Source organism: Spermophilus citellus (assembly GCF_964194105.1).
Source record: "Spermophilus citellus genome assembly, chromosome: 7".
NCBI lineage: Eukaryota > Metazoa > Chordata > Mammalia > Rodentia > Sciuridae > Spermophilus > Spermophilus citellus.
Genome location: NC_138188.1, coordinates 82,882,241 through 82,901,762, shown reverse-complemented (window position 1 = coordinate 82,901,762; position 19,522 = coordinate 82,882,241). Strand labels below are relative to the sequence as shown.

General features: G+C 37.5%; 1 protein-coding gene across 1 annotated transcript; it reads right to left on the bottom strand.

Annotated features, from left to right (window-relative positions):
* Positions 1 to 18,232: 18,232 nt before the first annotated feature.
* LOC308653774 (olfactory receptor 5AC1-like) lies at positions 18,233 to 19,156 on the bottom strand (the record flags this gene model as incomplete). Its single annotated transcript, XM_081302451.1, has 1 exon — positions 18,233 to 19,156. One exon carries the CDS (start codon positions 19,154 to 19,156, stop codon positions 18,233 to 18,235), a length of 924 nt encoding a protein of 307 aa, XP_081158577.1.
* Positions 19,157 to 19,522: the final 366 nt, after the last annotated feature.

Here is a 19,522-nt window from a genome sequence, read left to right as displayed (position 1 = left end):
GGACAGGGACTAAAGGAGAGAAGGTGGGAAGAGAGGAGGGAAGTTCTGGAGAGTGATACTAAAAAAATTTATTTTTATATTGTGTGCATGTGCAAATACATGGCAACAAATTCCATCATTATGTACAAATATAATGCTCCAGTATAAAACTGAAAAAATAAATAAAAGGAATTCATAAGAAAGAAATAAGTGATACTATCTCTGTTAGCTAATGTGATTTTATAAGGAAATAATACTAAATATCCCAATAAAAAACTATTAGAACTCATAGAGCAATTCACTAAACTTGCAAGTACAAAATCAACCAATGAAAATGAGTAGCATTTCTATATACTAACAAGAAACTAGCTGAAAAAAGAAATAAGAAAATAATGCCATTTTCAATTACAGCAGAAAATATTTAGGAATAATTTAACCAGGAGTAAAAAACCTTGATACTATAAAATATAAAACATTGATAAAAGAAATTGAAAAATACATAAGTAAATGAAAGCCACTATAAGGTTATGAATGAGAAGAATTAATATTATGGAAATGATCTTGCTATAAAAAACAACCTAAAGATTCAGTGCAATCTCTAAAATAATCCAATCATTTTTTAGGATGATAGAAAAACTATCCAAAAACGTGTATGGAACCCAACAACCTCAAAAAAAAAAGCACTTTTGAGAAAAAATAAATAAATAAAAATAAAGTTCAAGTAACCACACTCCCAGAATTTGAAACATTTAATAAAGCTATGGTAATCAAAGCAGAATGGTACTGCCAGAAAAACACATACATCAATCAATAGAAGAAAAAGAAGTCCCAGAAATACACCCAAGTGCCTGGGCTCTCTCTCTCATCCAGTGAGGAGGTCCACGGAACTGGGTACAGGAGAGTGTGGCTGTGGAGTTGCTAAACAAGACCTCCAGAGACCAAGCAGGAAGCAGGTCTAATTTTATTGCTGCAGTTACCATGTATATATACTCAGGCAGCAGCTAAGCAGATTAGAAGCAGCCACCAATACAATTTCTGGCCAACTGTCCCTGCAGCAACCAACTGAGGCATGGGCCATGGAGCAAGTGCAGGGATTGTAACATGCAGCCTCTCACCAAGTGATGTGCCTGCGGGGTAAGCGGTTTTCTGCTTACACACCTAGCATGAGGGAGTGGTTTACCACTCAGATGCCCTTAACGTATGCCATGTATGCAGTACTCCATGTACTTGTCCCAACACCCAGGTATTTATAACAATTGGTTTTTCAACAATGGTGCCAAGAACATACAATGGGAAAAGATCAGTCTCTTCCCATAAAGTTTTAGGGAAACCGAATATACACATGCGAAAGAATGAAATTGAACTGTTATTTCATATCATATAAAAAAACTCAATATGGTTTAAAGGCTAAATATGAATTTTTTAAAACATTAAAATATTAGAAGAAAACAATAGTGAAAACCTTTTTGACGTTTGCAAAGGCTTTATGAACCTGAACTATAAGCACAGACAGCAACAGCCAAACTAGATGAGTAGGATTGCTTCAAGATACAAAGCTCTGAACAACAAAGCAAACAGTCAGAAGTGGGGAAAAGGTGACCCGCAAATGAGAGAAGATATTTTTATGTATCATAGGATGTTAATATACAAAATATATAAGGAACCAAACCAACTCAATGGCAAGAAAAACAAATAATCTGATTTGAAAATTGGCAAAGGATTTGTACAGACATTTCCCAAAGACACATTAGCATTAATATGTCCAAATCTCAAGCCTGGTCTTCAACCAGTGTTCCTTTTCTCTGGGAAAAGAATAACCAAAGAAGTACTTATATAATAATAAGACACATCTACATTCTTGATTTAACCTTCATTATCAACCCTATTATTTTAACTACTGCCAACTCCTCTAGATTTTATCTCCTAAAGACTTACTAAAAACAGCTAATCTTTTCCATTTTTACATATTCTTTCAAAGTCAAAGAAACAGTGGGGCATGGTGGCACACCACTGTAATCCCAGAAGCTCAGGAGGCTAAGGCAGGAGGATCACGAGTTCAAAGCCAGCCTTAGTGAAAGCAGGACACTGTCTCTAAATAAAAATACAAAATAGGGCTAGATGTGGCTTAGTGGCCAAGTGTCCCTGAGCTCAACCCCTCGTATTCCTCCACAAAAAAAAATAATCAAAGAAACATTGATCTCTTACCTGGACCTAATAAATAGTCTCTGAAGTACAACATCTGCATTTGCTTACCATGATTAAATTTATTTCCCACACTGATGCTATGCTTATCTTTAAATAATGGACATCTTTTCACCACCACTCCATGAACATAGAATAATATTTTTAAAATATTTAGACTTTATATCCATGTTCCTATACTGAAAAACAACTCCAATAATTGACTGTACGCAGTTAATCCACAATATCTTAGTGAATGGATGCAATAGAAATTTAGTTCATGTAAAGTATAAAGCAAATATTCATAAATAAAAGAATATTAAAATTATTTAGGGATCCCAAATCCTAGATTCTTTCTATCTTGTTACTTAAGAATTTTCCAGTAAACATCTATTAATGTCTATGCTTTCTTTGGGGTCAAGCTTTGAAGGAAAAGTTCTCAGAGGATTTTGAAAGTTAAGTACTTATGACCCAGAAATTTTGGTGATGTTAATATTTTCAATCTGAAACTCATATAACCACAATTAAATCAAAGGGTGAGGTGATTGTGTTTCTATAAAGAAAGTTCATTTGGTGAACAGATAATAGATTCTTCTCCTGTTCCTCCTCTGGTTAACATCTGTTAGCCCTTGTCACACATACAAGACACTTTTACATCTTTCAAAGATAATCAAATCCAATTCTCATCTAGTCTTAATTAAACTAGAATCTAGTCTTAATTAAACTAGAATCTCCAGGTGACAGTCTCCTAGAGTGAAATCCTACTGTGGTTGGTCAATGCCTAGGTACCAAAATTTTCCTTTAAATATGTTACTGCTTGCCTGAAAATAAAAAATAAAAGGAAGCCAGAAGCAGAGGCACACACCTGTAATACCAACAGCTCAGGAGGCTGAGGCAGGAGGATCCCAAGTTCAAAGCCAGCCTCAACAAAAAGCAAGGTGCTAAACAATTCATTGAGATCCTGTCTCTAAATAAAATACAAAATGGGGATGAGGATGTGGTTCAGTGGTCAAGTAAGTGCTCCTGAGTTCAATCCTCTGGACCCCCCAAAAAATAAAAAATAAAAGGGGCTAGGGATATGGCTCCAGGGTTCAGTGCCTTTGGTTTAATCCCTGAAATGAAAAAATAATAATAATGTTACTTTTGCCATTTGCTCCCCTTACACAATTTTGATAGTATTTATATCACCTTATGGAGTTCAAAAACTGTACAAAGTTATTCAGAATACTCATCAAGTCCCAATAGTATGATGTGATATCATTATAGAATGGATCAACATGCTGCTCTGCAACATAAAGAGTAAAAGGATTCTTTCATTCACAGAGCAAAGCAGCCTGAGGCGAGACCACAAACATGCATATTTGCCCATCCCAGGTGAATTTAAAATGTTTCTCATCCTCATTCATGATCTGAACTGAAATTCAATTATTTCCTAAGCAATGATCACATATCTCATGCCAGATATGTGTCCAAGTAATGTTTGGAAAAAAAATAGCAATGACTAAGTACGTGGTTGTCTATCATTACTGAACATGACCACATAACCAAGAGTGACACCAATCTCTAAAATATACTAAAAGTTATGTGCTCTAAGACACAAACATCTTCAGGGACTAAAGATGTCAGACTCCATAGCTCTCATACAGAAGACCCCAAGGGACAATTTGGTGAAAGTTGTTTCTTCTAAAGAAGGTTATATTAATAAAGGCCACCAGAGTTTTCAAGTCCTCTGAACACCAGGGCAAGTCCTCTGAACCCAGTGTCATATTTTTTGAAAATGCTTTGACTATCTTGAAATAACTGGACTACTTAAAAATATTAAATTACACCATCTGTGATAAAATAAAACAGACAGTGTTATTCACACAACAGATGTTCATGAATAGCAAAGTTTGCCTCTAAGATTTAACATACAGAAATCTTGTATGAGCCTCTCTCAGTGAAGGAATGAAATTTGTTCTCCATGGATTTTCACCGTTTGTGCTTTCAAGGCCATGGATTTTCCTGCTCTTTAGCATAGCAGCAGCCTGAAAATCAAATCCAAAGATATCACTCAAGGGTAAGAAGGAAATGTTACATAGTATTAAGTGCTTGTTTGTTTGTTTGTTTTCATTAATTTTGGTGGTTTTGTTCTTGTTTTTTTTACCAGTAGTGAAAACAAACACGAGGATTTTTCTATTAAACTTTTTCTCCCCAGAAATGTTAACAGTCTGGTGTTTTGCAAAAGAAATAAATATCTAGATTCAATGAGGTATATGCAAGAACAAATTAAATTTTGTGCAAATTCAAGAACTTCAGTAAATCAACCCAGTAGAAAGTCACATACAACCTGGAACCACCCTTCATTGATAAGGCAGAGATGTTTGATCCCTTCACCACACATGGGAATGGAGAGGGCTGAACACCATCTCTGACTTCTGTGCTGCTGGTCACGCCCAAGAGTTACAGAGAAAACGTGTTGGTGGCTCTTTCCACACTCTCAAACAATACCCTGAACAGAAGACTCTTCTCAGATTCCAGCAGAATTATCCACACACATCCTGATAGCAGATTGGAGCCTGGCAAGACCAACAGAGGACATAGTCACCTATAGTCTTCAGTTTCCTATCTATCTCCATATTCTTTTCCTCTCACCTTAGTGAAAAAAATATTTGTCACTTCATATATCCCTTATACTGTAGAGAAGCAAGCAGCAGAAGGAAGCAAGCAGAACCACATTTAAAGGTATATAAAATTCTGCAAGCTAAATCCTCCAGTTTAGTTCTTAACCTATTAAGGAGCTAGGTTTCAGAATTCAATACATATTCTTTGAACAAAGATTTTTTATTTTGAAGTCAGAAGATGGATTATTTCTTTATCTTTTCACTGATTCCATAAAAAATTTAAACATAAATCCAGACCAATATAAAACTTATGCCAACAGTGGAGCCAACTCCATAGTCAGAGAGGCAAGAGAGAAACTTCATGTCCTCTTTCTTCTTCACCTCATTATATTTCTCCTTATTTCTCCTTAATAACCTGAATCAACTCAGGAGATGTCATCTTTTTCTCAGGGTCCACCAACTTTCAAGAGCACCTATGTCCCAAATCTAATTTTCTGTCCTACATTACACTAAAAATTGAGTATGCAAAATAGGAAATTGAATGAAAGTCTTTTTCATAGTAGGAAACTGACTTCTTCACCCACAGTTCAGTACACCCAGTCCCAGAGATCCCAACCACACAGTTGGCAAGGTGTCCCTACTGTAGATATAAATAAAGGGTGGTTATCAACTAGTTGTTAGTTAACATGTGTAAGGGTATCCGAAAGTGTAGACTTTCATCCCATCCCAATTATTCTCTTGCTCCTCATCCACACACCCACACCCACTGTCTATGTGTACTTCTATCTCTGACTTATCTATCTGACTTGAGGGAAAGTCGATGCTGCATAAACTCATTCCTCAAAGACTGAGTGATTTTACTCTCCCATCTTCCAGAATCTCTCATGCTGCAGTTTGCTCCAATATGACAATTTTCAGGTTCTCATTCAAACTTCCCTAGAACTTCTGAAAATATGTTCCTGGATCTGGTCTCTTTAGTATGTCCAGGATCACCTCTCATGACCTGACTCATCCCTCTTGGACATGGGCTGTTCTCACTGAAAAGTGATTCTTCCAAAAATTTAGAGTCTAAGAGGAAAGAACCAATTTCTTATCTTCTACTTCCCCTCCTTTCTCCCATGAGGTTATAACTTAGCCCTTCAGATGACCTGGATCTCTAATACTAGTCAGTGAGTTTCTTAACATCATGGAATATTTTGATATGGTCTAGCACATTCTTGATGGAAGAAGAGAATTATTAGTTTCAATCATTTCATGTAACTCTTTGAGAAGAATATGAGAACATAGGACAAGAAATGGCATGTGGTCTGTTGGGAGCAGAGTGAAGATCCCTAATACTAATTTTTTTCCCATTTGCATTATCTGATTCTATGAACTGATAATGCTACTCAATTTTACAGCCAGTAAGTGCCTGTTAGAATTTGCAAACAGGCCTCTCTTGATTGGGATCTATCTGACTTGACTTCCCTCCAAAGCTCTTTGTCCTCTCTCAGTTCCTTTTCATGAAGTCACCCCTCAGGCTCTCTAATATGTCCTCCACCCACATGTTCTAACTCATCCACTATGATGCAATTTCCTCCTTTCTTGAGCAAGTGAGTCTCCAGGCAGCTTTCCATCACTGAAGGAATTTCTAGGATTTAACATGTAATGTGAATATGGGGAGCAGCCTCCAAAGCTAAACACAAGGGTCTTTTGCCTATGTACCATGTGGGAACAAGCTTATTTCAAGATAGGAAAGGAAGGTGCATGGCAGAAATTATTATTCTGGAAAGGGCAGAAATTATTCCTCTCCAGCCCAGTAATTTGGTATCTAGACAATGACACTCTTTACTAAGTCTACCTATGACCCATCCTAATCCCCCCAATCTGGGAATACATGAGGTGACATGTCAGAAAAGAGAATTAATTTTCTGGATTCCACTAAAATTAGTAACAAGTTGACCTTAAACTACACAGAGTATCTTCAATTATCAAGGTGACCCCAAAGTCAGCTCAAGCAGCCTTTGAGTAGAAGAGGGTAGCAGAAGACTCACAAAGGAAGATGTGGTGACAAAAGGCCAGCACAGAGAGAGGCTTTGAAAATGGAGAAATGTGTTTATGAGTCAAAAGTGCATGCTCAGCCAATCTAGAAAAGGAAGAAAGCAAATTCTTCTCTACAGAAATGACTGCAGCCTTGCCGCCAACTAATACAATCCCAGAGAGACCCACATTAGAATGCTGCCCTCCAGAACTGCAATATAATAAATTTGTGTTACATGACCTGAAAAATTTGTACTAATTGGTAACATTAATAACTGAAAAGATACTGCCTCACACCAATCATATTTGCCTCCCCCATTTCAAAATCCCCATCTTCTTCAAGGCAAAATTGAAAGTCCATGTGTCTGATTCTCCCAATTACTGTCATCTTCTGTCTTCTTCTCATAATCTCTCCAGAATTTTAGAAGTGAACATTTCCTCCTACTACTGTAGTATCAAATTCTGCTTCTAACAGAGTGACAATTTTAAAGTCTGCTAAGCATGCATAGACCAGAAAAGGCAGTTCCCCAAAACTCAATTAAAGATATAACTAAGAAGACATAAAAAAAAAATTAGGTCTACTTCTCACTGTTTTGAAAAAAAGTGAAGTACCAGTTTTTTCACATCCAATAAAACATAAAAAGAAACTTGTTAAAACTGGAAATTACATTTCCATTGTTGAATACATGCAAAGATATTTTCCCATTGACTAAGATTCTACCTGTGTTCCATCTGGGAGTCAGCAGGATGAAAGCCCTGCCTCATACAATTATGGTTGAAAAAGGCATATAGCAGGTAATACTTCTCTATCTCCAGCTCATACCATAAATTAGTAGAGGGTGAAGGAGAAGATGCTGAGTGGAGAAAGAAAGCATGTCCTAGCACTTCTTTAGTACCAGACTTACGAAGCAGGAAGACTGCCTCTCAGGGAGGTGAGTAACTAACAACTTCACTGCAACTTAATACTAAACTGGTTTTTAAAAAATCATAGAGTTGCAGGAAGTCAGTAACTTCAGCATAAGAAATAATACCTTAGAGACACATCAGCTGCAGTCGCCAGCAGTGGCAGCAGAAAAAGCAGAGAGAGCAGACAAAAGAGATGCGTGGCCAGCAAATAAAGGAATTTTAAAATAAAGAAAAATTGTGGAGCACTGTGGCACACACCTGTAATCCCAGCAGTACAGGAGGCTAAGGCAGGAGAATCACAAGTTGAAAATCAACCTTAGTAACAGCTGCCGCAGTCTGGCTGGGCACAATTCAGGAGCCTCTTGTCAAAAGAAACAAATTTTATTTTTAGTACACAGCTCCTCAGGAAAAACCCTCAGAGCCCAACTGCCACCACCCGCTTCCCACAAGCCTCTCAACTGGATGGGTCATGTGGGCGGGGCCAAAAAAGTCCCCCAATGAGCAGCTCTGTGGTCTGAAAGGGCAGGGAAACAGCCCAATGAGCATCACAGCAGAGGAGCTAATCAGTTGGCAGCTAGAAGTTTGCTGGGGCCACTGTGAGCCAATCATCAGCTGGCAGCTGGAAGTTTGATGGCAGCTGGAAGTTTGCTGGGGCCCCTTCGGCTGTGGCTCTCAACATCTCCCCCTCTCTGTTTAAACAACAAGCATATGGCTTAGGGACCGTGGCTGCCTTAGGTTGTCCAATAGTACATATGGTCCTTACCCATCATCGGATGAGCTGACCTCAAGGCGTCAGCCTCCTGTCTTAAGTTGCTACCATTGCAATTGGATCTTACCCGTCATTGACTACTGGTCCAGCATACAGCCACACCTGTGGATAGGTCTTTGTACCAGCGGGGGGTGAGGTTCTTTGCCTCACCTCTGTTGGCCCCCAAATTTTAGCTGAACGACCATGACAAGCAGAAGGGAGGAAGATACACCAAGCCAATTTACAGCTCCTTTAGAAAAAATTGTACCACTGATGACACCATCAGCAAAAATACCCCAACACTACCACAAGTCGCTGCACCAACAGATAGTTCATAATGCATACAAGTGAGTTCACAATGCATACAAGTGATACATAGTCCAGGCAAGTTCTGCAAGCAGTTCAGTGATGGCTATTGCAAAAGCTGTAGATTGGTTTTATCTTTGTCTTCACTGGCACTGGGATGAAGATAGGAATTCTGGTAATAATGGCTAAAGAAAAAAATTATGTAACATTCCAAAAGGCACTAAAAGAAAACAATTTTCTGAACAATTTAGATTACCTTGAACAGAATTATTAAATATAATGAAAAGGAAAGGTGAAAGTAAACAAACAGATCTGTTAACCTCCTTTTTTGTTCACATATTAAAACAATCCTCAACAGCTGTTTATCCAATTTAAATTAAACCATTTAAATCACGTGAATAAAAAAAAAATATTTGGATCCGTTTTTTCATGAGCGCTCATCATATATGATATATGGACATACGTACATACAAACATACAACATAAAACACAAGTGTGCACACATAATATAATACATAAAACACACAACATAGTAGTAAAGGCCTTATAACTTTTTACAGGTGAAATCTCCATTGCAATGTTTAAAAACTCTATAGTCAAAAAATAGAACTGAACAGCAAAACATTAACCTAGGTCTGTATGAGCTCAAAAAACAAAATAGAACTTCATGATGTGGGAAAGTGTAGTAATAAAATAGATATTGAAAAAAAGCACCCTGGTTCTGTCAAAGATGTAAGGATAGCCAAATTGGAGTTTTGGATATCATCTGTTATGGATTTGAGCCAAATCATCTTCTTTTTGGTCTGTAGAAATCGCTTTAGTTAATCTCTCTGGAATCCAAATCAGCTGCTGTTCTCCCTGTGGAAGCACACAAACAGACCCCTGACTCCAGACAATTACTGGGTCAGTACCTTTCCATTGTCCTGTTAGAATATCCTTCCAAAGTACCTTGGGCTTATGTACATTTTTTGGACACGTATGCCTTTCCGCAGCACTAAGTCCTGATGAATCCAAATTTAAAAAGTTTAGAGTAAAAAGTGTTATTTTAAATTTATGTTTGGGGAATATATACCCCTTCCCAATTCCCTCATTTTGCTTTAATAAGTACATTTTAATAGTTTGATGAGCTCTTTCAACTATGCCTTGTCCCTGTGGATTGTATGGGATTCCTGATATATGAGTAATGCCAAATGATGAGCAAAATTGTTTAAAAGAGGTAGAAGTATAACCAGGGGCATTATCTGTTTTTAACTGTTTTGGAATGCCCACAGTGGCAAAATTTTGTAAGCAATGATCTATAATATCTTTAGTTTTTTCTCTGGCATGAAGGGAGCCCATCAAAAATCCAGAAGAAGTATCAACTGTCACATGCAAATATTTTAATTTTCCAAATTCTGGCAAGTGTGTGACCTCCATCTGCCAAATATAGTTAGGTATCAGTCCTATAGGATTGACTCCAAGATTAACTTGTGGTAAAAAGGTCACACAGTTTTGACATTGTTTTATTATTTGTCTAGCTTGTTCCTTAGTTATTTTAAAATGCTTTTGTAAAGTATTAGCATTGACATGGAACATTTTATGAAAATTTGTATCTTCCTTTAGTGTAGAGAAAATATGTATGTCATGTGTAGAATTATCTGCTAAATCATTGCCCAAACTAAGGGCTCCAGGCAATCCTGTATGTGCCCTGATATGTCCTATAAAGAATGGACCTTTTCTGTCCCAGATTAGACTTTGTATAGTGAAAAGCAAAGAGAAAACAGTAGAAGAAGGGGAAATCCTACCAGCATCTTCAAGGGATACTATAGCATTAACTATATACTGACTATCAGAAAAATAAAATAAATACGGAAACTTTAAACATAACAAAAGCTTGTAATACTGCATTAAGCTCTACCTTTTGAGCTGATTGTTTGGGTACTAAAAATGTAAAAGTTTGATCAGGTGTAACTATTGCTGCTGTACCAATATTTGACCCATCAATGAATATATTTGGAGCATTCATGTAGGTGTTTTTCTTGTCATTTTTGGAAAAACTACAGGATGCAATGACCAAAAAGACAATAAAGGATTAGATGGTAAGTGGTTATCAAATGAAACATTAGATTTGCTCATGATTATTGCCCAAGTATTTAACTCATTAGCTAACTCATCAATTTGACTCATAGTATATGGAGTAATAATTTTATTGGGAGAAATTCCAAACACTCCCTTTTCTGCTTTTATTCCTTTGAGTATTAATTGTCCTACAGCCTCAGGATACCTAGTAAGAATAGTGTTAGGAGAATAAGATAAATGTATCCATAATAATAGACCTTCTTGCCAAAATACTCCTGTAGGAATATTTTTTGTTGGTAGTACAATAAATAATAAAGGCAAACTTATATCAATTCTATCCAAATGCATATTTTCCATATATGTCTCAATGATTTTTAATGCTTTTCTTGTTTCAGGCGTTAACATTCGGGGTGAATTTGGATCTGATGGACCTTTTAGGATATCAAATAAAGATCCCAACTCTCCTGTTGATATACCTAGATAAGGCTTTATCCAATTTATGTCTCATAATACCTTTTGAAAGTCATTAAGTGATTTGAGTTGATCTACTCGTATTTGAATTTTTGGTGGACGGACCATGGTTGAGGATAATAGAACTCCTAAATAATTAATTGGAAAATTTAATTGTACTTTATCTGTTGCTATCTCTAGATTATAATTTTTTAACCAGTTTGTAAGTGTGACATAACATTCTAGCAATATGTTTTTAGCTTTGTGTGCTAATAATACATCATCCATATAGTGAAATATTTGTAGTTCAGGATTTTGATTTCTCAGTGGCTGGATTACTTTGTTAACATAAATTTGACACATAGTTGGGCTGTTAGCCATCCCTTGAGGGAGTATTTTCCATTCATATCTCTGATCAGGATCTTCATGATTCAGTGCAGGGATAGTAAATGCAAAACGTGGACTATCCTCAGGATGAATTGGAATTGAAAAAAAACAATCTTTAATATCTATAACTAAAACATACCAGGTTTTTGGAAAAGCAAAAACCTGATTGACCATGTCCCATAATAACCATCTCATTATTAATGGTTCTTAAATCTTGCAATAATCTCCATTTACCAGATTTCTTTTTGATGACAAAAATGGGAGTATTATGGGGAGATACAGAAGGTTGTATATGTCCTTCCACTAATTGTTGTTTGACCAGGTCATGGGCTGCTTGTATCTTTTCTTTAGTCAGGGGCCACTGAGGAACCCATACTGGTCTTTCTGATTTCCAAGTAATTTTTAATGTCTCAGTGGCCCCTTCTGAAAATCCAACCCATGTCTGTCCGTTCCTTGATCTATTTGTATTGGTGCTGCTATACCTTGTTCTTGTTTTTCTAATCTTTTTCCTTTCCTAAAAACTTGTCTAGTCATAATAGTGGGTGAATTTTTGTTGATGTTATTTGTTAATGTCAAACCTAATTGATCTAGGACATCTCATCCCCATAAATTTATGGGAAGATGATCCAATACATATGGCTGTAGAGTTCCTTCACATCCTTCAGGATCCTTCCAATCTAATACCATTGAACTTCTATGGGGATTAGTCGCCACTCCTAGGCCTCAAAGTGTTTGAGTGGCTTGTTGTAATGGCCAATGTTTTGGCCATTCTTGACTAGAGATGATGCTAAGGTCTGCACCTGTATCCAGTAGCCCATTAAATTCATGTCCTTGAATATTTAGTTTTAGCATGGGACGAGAAACTAAATTTAAAGACAGCATAGCCCAATCTACACCTGTGGAGCCTAATCCCTTGGAACCTCTTTCTACAGTACGACTGGAAAATTTATCATGTAGGCTGGGTATTATTAGTAACTGTGCTATTCTATCTCCTGGTGAAATTACTGATATAGCCTTTGGAGAACTGGCTATAATTTTTATTTCACCTTCATAATCGGGATCAATTATCCCAGGACTTATCATAAGTCCTTTTAGAGTAGAAGAACTGTGTCCCAATAATAAGCCTACTGTTCCTTTGGGAAGAGGTCCTTTTACCCCTGTGGGAATGATTTGAACTCCCATCTCTGGAGTTAGTACTACTCTGGCGGAGGCGCAGATGTCCAACCCTGTGCTCCCTCTGGTTTGTCTGATGAGAGATGTAATGGACAATTTGTCCTGGGCACTACCCTGATAGGGTTGCTGGGTTCCTCCAGTGCTCTGTATATTTGTGGTCTTGGGCCCTGGAGCATTGGGCCCCCCTGTCCATTTTTTGGCAATGGAGCCCGATGCCTTTCTCCATGATATCGTGGATAAACACCTGGTCCTTGTTCTTTTTTTGATAATAGAGTACCCTCTATGGTGGTTTGAGAATGGCATTCATTAGCCCAATGTCTCCCTCTATGGCATCATGGGCAATACCCGGTATTCTACTCCTTTTTATACCTAGTTTTGTTAAACCCTCCTCCTAATTGGCAATTCCTTTTAAAATGTCCTGTTTGTTCACAATTGTAGCATGTTCTTGGCCTGGCATCTAAAACCTATTGTACTGCAGCTGCCATGACTTGCCCTTGTTCATTAATGTCTCTACATAATTTAATATATGTGTTTAAATCTTCATGTTTCCATGGTCTAATGACTTCTCTGCACCAACGATTCGCTTGCTCATCAGCCAGTTGTTTTATTAATGGCATTGCTTGTTCTGTATTCTCAAAAACTCTGGTAGCTGTTTGAATAAGCCTATCTACAAATTCAGCATAAGGTTCATTAGCTCCTTGTATTACCTTAGATAATTGACCTTGTAAACCTCCATGTCCTTGTAAAGTCTTCCATGCCCTAACCACATCTACAGCAATTTGTGCGTATATGCCAGGATAATATTCAATTTGTTGCTGCTGATCCTCATAAGGTCCCTTTCCTAACAATGTATCTAGATTTCTCTGAGGATAACCAGCTGCTGCATTTCGTCTAGCCGTCTCCTTCCAAAATTCCTCATTGGCAACCTTCCATAACAGGTATTGTCCTCCATTTAGCACAGCTTTACACATATTAGCCCAATCTGCTGGCGTCATGTTCAAGTTGTAATGGATTACAGTGAAGGGTGCTTGAGGACCATAGGTTGTTACTGCCTCTTTTAGCTGCTTCACTGTTTTGAAATTTAAAGCATGGTGAATTTGCTGCCCTCCTGCCTCAAATACAGGGCATGTTAATATTTGAGATCCTGTTTCAGGATCCCAACTACCAACTGCGGGGGTTGGGGGCCTCCCAGCATATGGAGGTGGTGTTGTTCGTTGGACACTTACGCCCTCTGGTGATAGAAAGGTGTTAGTAGCTGTCTCCTGTTGTAACTTTTCCCCTGATGGCTTTTCCTGCTCTAAACTTTATTTCTATGTCTGACTAGCTCAAGAGGCCTTCTCTTTTACTTGAATTTTTTCCTCTGTCTGACTAGCTTGAGAGACCTTCTCTTTTACTTGAATTTTTTCCTCTGTCTGACTAGCTCAAGAGGCCTTCTCTTTTACTTGAATTCTTTCCTCTGTCTGACTAGCTCGAGAGACCTTCTTTTTTACTTGAATATTTTTCTCTGACTAGCTCGAGAGACCTTCTCTTTTACTTGAATATTTCTACTATAACTATAATACAACCCAACAAGATAACACCAAACAGAACTAAAACCGAATGAAACAAAATTGGAACAACAGAAAATCATTATAGCCTTTCTATCCTCCTGAAATGTCCATCTGTCCTTTCTCCCTATCTGTTCCTCAGATGTGAGCAGTTTTTCTTCCATCTTACACATCTTCAGGGACAGGCAACCTAAAACAAAAGTGAAGCAAAACAAAAGAAGAATCTTAAAATGGCTACCCATCCTCTCGCCCTGCCTTCAGGGGCGAGCAGTTTACCTTATCACTTACCTTCAGTCATTCCCTGTGTGAGCCACCAATGCAACAGTCTGGCTGGGCACAATTCAGGAGCCACTTGTCAAAAGAAACGAACTTTATTTTTAGAACACACACACCACACCACACAGCTCCTCAGGAAAAACTCTCAGAGCCCAAATGCCTCCACCTTCTTCCCACAAGCCTCTCAACCTCCCCCACTCCCCCTGCTCTTGAGGCCGATTGGATGGGTCGCATGGGCGGAGCCAGAAAAAGTCCCCCAATGAGCAGCTCTGTGGTCTGAAAGGGCAGGGAAACAGCCCAATGAGCATCACTGCAGAGGAGCCAATCACTTGGCAGCTAGAAGTTTGCTGGGGCCACTGTGAGCCAATCATCAGCTGGCAGCTGGAAGTTTGCTGGCAGCTGGAAGTTTGCTGGGGCCCCTTCGGCTCTGGCTCTCAACAAACAGCGAGGCACTAAGCAACTCAGTGAGACATTGTCTCTAAATAAAATACAAAATAGGGTTGGGGATGTGGCTCAGTGGCCAAGTGTCCCTGAGTTCAATCCCGAATAGCCCTTCTCAAAAAGAAAAAGAAAGAAAGAAAGAAAGAAAGAAAGAAAGAAAGAAAGAAAGAAAGAAAGAAAGAAAGAAAGAGGGAGGGAGGGAGGGAGGGGAAGGGAAGGGAAGGGAAGGGAAGGAGGGAGGGAGGGAGGGAGGAAGGAAGGAAGGAAGGAAGGAAGGAAGGAAGGAAGGAAGGAAGAAAAGTTGACTTAGGAAAATCTTTGGTATGGAGGAAGGCTGATTTTAATGAACACATAGTTAGTAGGGGAAACACCACAGTGGAAACAAATTCAAAGCCTTCCATGGGGACAGAATGGAAAGCCCTCCAAGGGCGCAATGCAGAAGACCTTTTTTGGGACAGGCCCCAAATGACTATAGTTAGGCTCTCTTGCCAAGGCTTCCTGCAGGCTATGTTTTGGTCTCAGTGTGTAACTGAGGCCATGAATCAGCTATGTTATGTTCGCATGTAGTCAAAGTCAGAAACGTAAATACTCAAGGTCATAAACATTTGCTTGTAAGCATGTGTCCACTTTTGTATCCTCTTGACACTGTGCCTTCTTTGTTTGGCCTGCATTTAAAAAAGGCTATGGAAATGTCTAACAGGCTGGCTAAGATCTATTGCCACATCCAAATAAAATGTGACCAATATTCCCATAATGATTCACATCTTCTTTCAACTGCCCAATCCCTGCAATCCCTAAACCTTGCTTCCCAAGCCTGAGCCTAACCCTCAGTCTCACAGCCTTCCACAGGCACATTAGGGAAAGCTCTCTGCAGTGTATGGAAGACAGTGGCAAGTGTGGAAAACACTCCCAGGTGCTGAAAGCTGTCCCTCCTGCACCTTACACAGCTGCAAACAGAGGCAGGATTGGGAACTCATGAAGAAAGTTACCAGCATCCAGCAGAATAAAATAAACATTATTATTGCTGTATGTATATAGGTGACTGTATGACCAATGTGAATCTGCAACCTGTACAATCAGAAAAATGAGAAATTATACCCCATTTGATTCAAATGTAAAAAATAAAATAATATCAATTAAATGAAAAAAGGAAGTTACCAGCATCCAATAAAAAAAAAAAAAATTCCCAAAGTGTTTCTGAACCAAAGAGACTGAAATAAGCACAAAGAACATTTTACCTAGACCATTCAGCCTCTGGATCCCAGAGGAGAAAAATCCCATAATTGCTTGCCTCCTGTAAAGCTATTGCAAAGAATCTGACTGCAGCCACACAAGCACATCTGCACTCCAGGGCATGTATATACACAATGCAATGAAGAGTTCATTCTTTGAAAAGATAAGTAAAATTGATAAACCTTTGGCCAAAATAACCCCCCAAAAAGGAGAAGGTCTAAATCAATAAAATTAAAGATGAAAAAGGTGATATTACCATAGACCCTGCTGAAATCTAGAGGATCATCAGAAACTATTTTGAAAATTGATACTCCAATAAACTGGAAAATTTAGAAGATATTGACAAATTTCTAGACACATGTGACCTGCTCAAATTTAAGCAGGAAGATATAGAAAACTTAAATAAACCAATAGCAAGTAAAGGGCTTTTCATTGAAATACCAATTAAAAGGCTTCCAACAGAGAAAAATCCTAGGACCAGATAGATTCTCAGCTAAGTTCTACCAGACCTTTAAAGAACTAAGACCAGTCTGTCCGAAGTTATTCCATAAAAGTGAAAGGAAGGGAAAACTCCCAAATACATTCTTTGAAGTCAAAAAATCAATAGAGATTATTATTGAAATAATGAAGATATAAAGGTCAAAAAGTCTATATATTGACATATTGACATTGCTATATGCAATATAGATGTATATTTCTATATTACATGTAGTAATCATATATCCAAGCCTAATCTGCCTGTATAGCACCTAAAAAAAATTAGAAAGTTTTGCACTGGGCTTCACTAGTGAGAAAAGGAGACAGAAACTTCTATAGACATTCTGAAACTAAAAGGAATGACCTTCTAGGATTGGAGCCCACATAGTTCAAGGCACAGAACAGACACAGTGAGATCTGTGTTCTGAGAACTCTAGACTCTAAAGAAACTATGCCTGATTCAGGTTGCCCCACCTTGGGTTTTGATTAAAGGAATCAACAAATTGCTATTTCTTCAGATAAGGTGTTAAAAAAATTCTGGGGATGAAAAGAATGTGAAGTATTTTTTATAATTGTACATGTTGACAAGGCCACAATATAATAGGAGATGCAAGAGTATACACCATCAAGAAGGCAACACATAAAACACACAGCTTTTCTAGGGGGAAAATATCAATTTCATTTATTTAAGTGACAGGTGATTGAACATAATTGCTATTTTAGGTAATTAATTCCCAGAAAACTGTACTCAGTAATAGAGTACTAAGCAAGTTCATCAATAAATCCAAAAATATATGTTTTGAAAGAACTCAGAAATCTTTATAAATATGATACAGAATAATTAAATCATTTAAAATCTATTAATAGATTTATATATTTAACCATCACAATAAATGAAATTTGCTTTTAAATATTTCTTTTAAACTACATAGAATTAGTCACTTAAAATTCCTCAGGAAAATGTTTCCATATTTAACAATATTATTTTAATTTATATATTGTTTCTGTATTGATAGGCAACTACAAAAGGGAGAATTTGAAAAATACATTGCTCAATAAATATTTAGGAAGGTATAAATGTATTTTAAGCTGAGAATTTACACAGGCTGAGTCTTAAAAGAATGTTAAGTTCAAAGAGTATCAAATATATGTATCTGGAAACAAAAGATTACATTTATCTTAGACTTCATAATGTAATGATTTCAGTTTTATCTTTGAGTTTGGATTTAAAACAACCAACAATTTGGAATCTTAAAGTGTTCATTATTAGCCTTTGGTGGTCATAATAATTTATAACTGAGACAAGCATACCTAGCTAAAGAATTTATTCATTCATTGAGCAAAATGTATTAAGTTCATACAATGTTCAATAAAAAGCACAATACATTGCAATTTATTTTTTTTAAATTGTAAAACAGAAAGAATCAGGAAAGTTTCCTGAGCAATATTTATTTCTTCATCACTTTTCTCAGTGCACCTAAAACTTCCTTGTTTCTCAGGCTATAAATGAAAGGATTTAGCAAGGGAATTATAATGGTGTAGAACAGTGAATACATTTTATTTTGATATTTATCTGGACCTGACCCAGGGCGCACATACATGAAGAAGAGAGTGCCATAGAACAAAGACACAGAGAGCAGGTGGGCCCCGCAGGTGGAAAAGGCTTTGCTTCTTCCCCTCTCAGACTTCTTTTTCAGGATGGCAAAGAGGACACGGGCATAAGAGACTATGATACTCAGAAGTGAAAACTCTTGTATGGAAGTGGCGAATACAAAAGCCACTAATGCATTAATAGATGGGTCAGTGCAAGAAATTGTAAACAGTGGCAAGATTTCACAGTAGAAATGATCTATTATGTTGGACCTACAGAAAGTCAATCTATGTAATAATCCTACATGAATTATGGGGTGCAGAAAACCAATTACAAATGACATACTTATCAGCCAAGTGCAGAGTCTGTTTGACATCACCACTGGGTAAAGCAAGGGATTGCATATGGCTACATAGCGATCATAGGCCATCACTGACAGGAGAAAAATTTCTGTGGTTGCACTGTAACAAAAAAAATAATACTGGGTGAAGCACTCAACCAGGGATATCTTATGATTCTTTGATAAAATGTTGATAAGCATCTTGGGAGTCACAGAGGATGAAGTACACGCATCAGCCATGGCTAAACTACTGAGGAATAAGTACATAGGGGTGTGAAGGTGGGGGTCCTTCCAGATGAGAGCAATCAGGCCAAGGTTGCCCACCATGGTGATGAGGTAGATCACAAGAAACACCAGGAACAGGGGCACCTGCAGCCCTGGACGGTCTGTAAGTCCCGTGAGAACAAACTCAGTCACCTGTGTCTCATTTGTTTCCATCATATCTACTCAGGCTAATCACTGCAATGAGAGAGGTTAAAAACATTAATCAAGCCTTATACAAAATGATATGGAGTGCAAATGGAATTACTTTGTTTCCACTTTAATTTGCTTATGAAAATGAATATAATGAAATGTAAACTTTCAATGCTTCTTTTAAGAGAACATCGAAAGCTCTTATGTACTTTATAAATAACTTTTGAAATAAGGTGTTTTAAATGCATATAGTTACTTAAACAATTGTGAAAGAGGCTGTAAACACTAAAGGATTTGGTCTAACAACTTATCATTCATAAATACCTTAAAATTGAATATATTAACAATTGAAATGTTTTATGGAATTAAGAATAAAACCAAATTTTATATTTT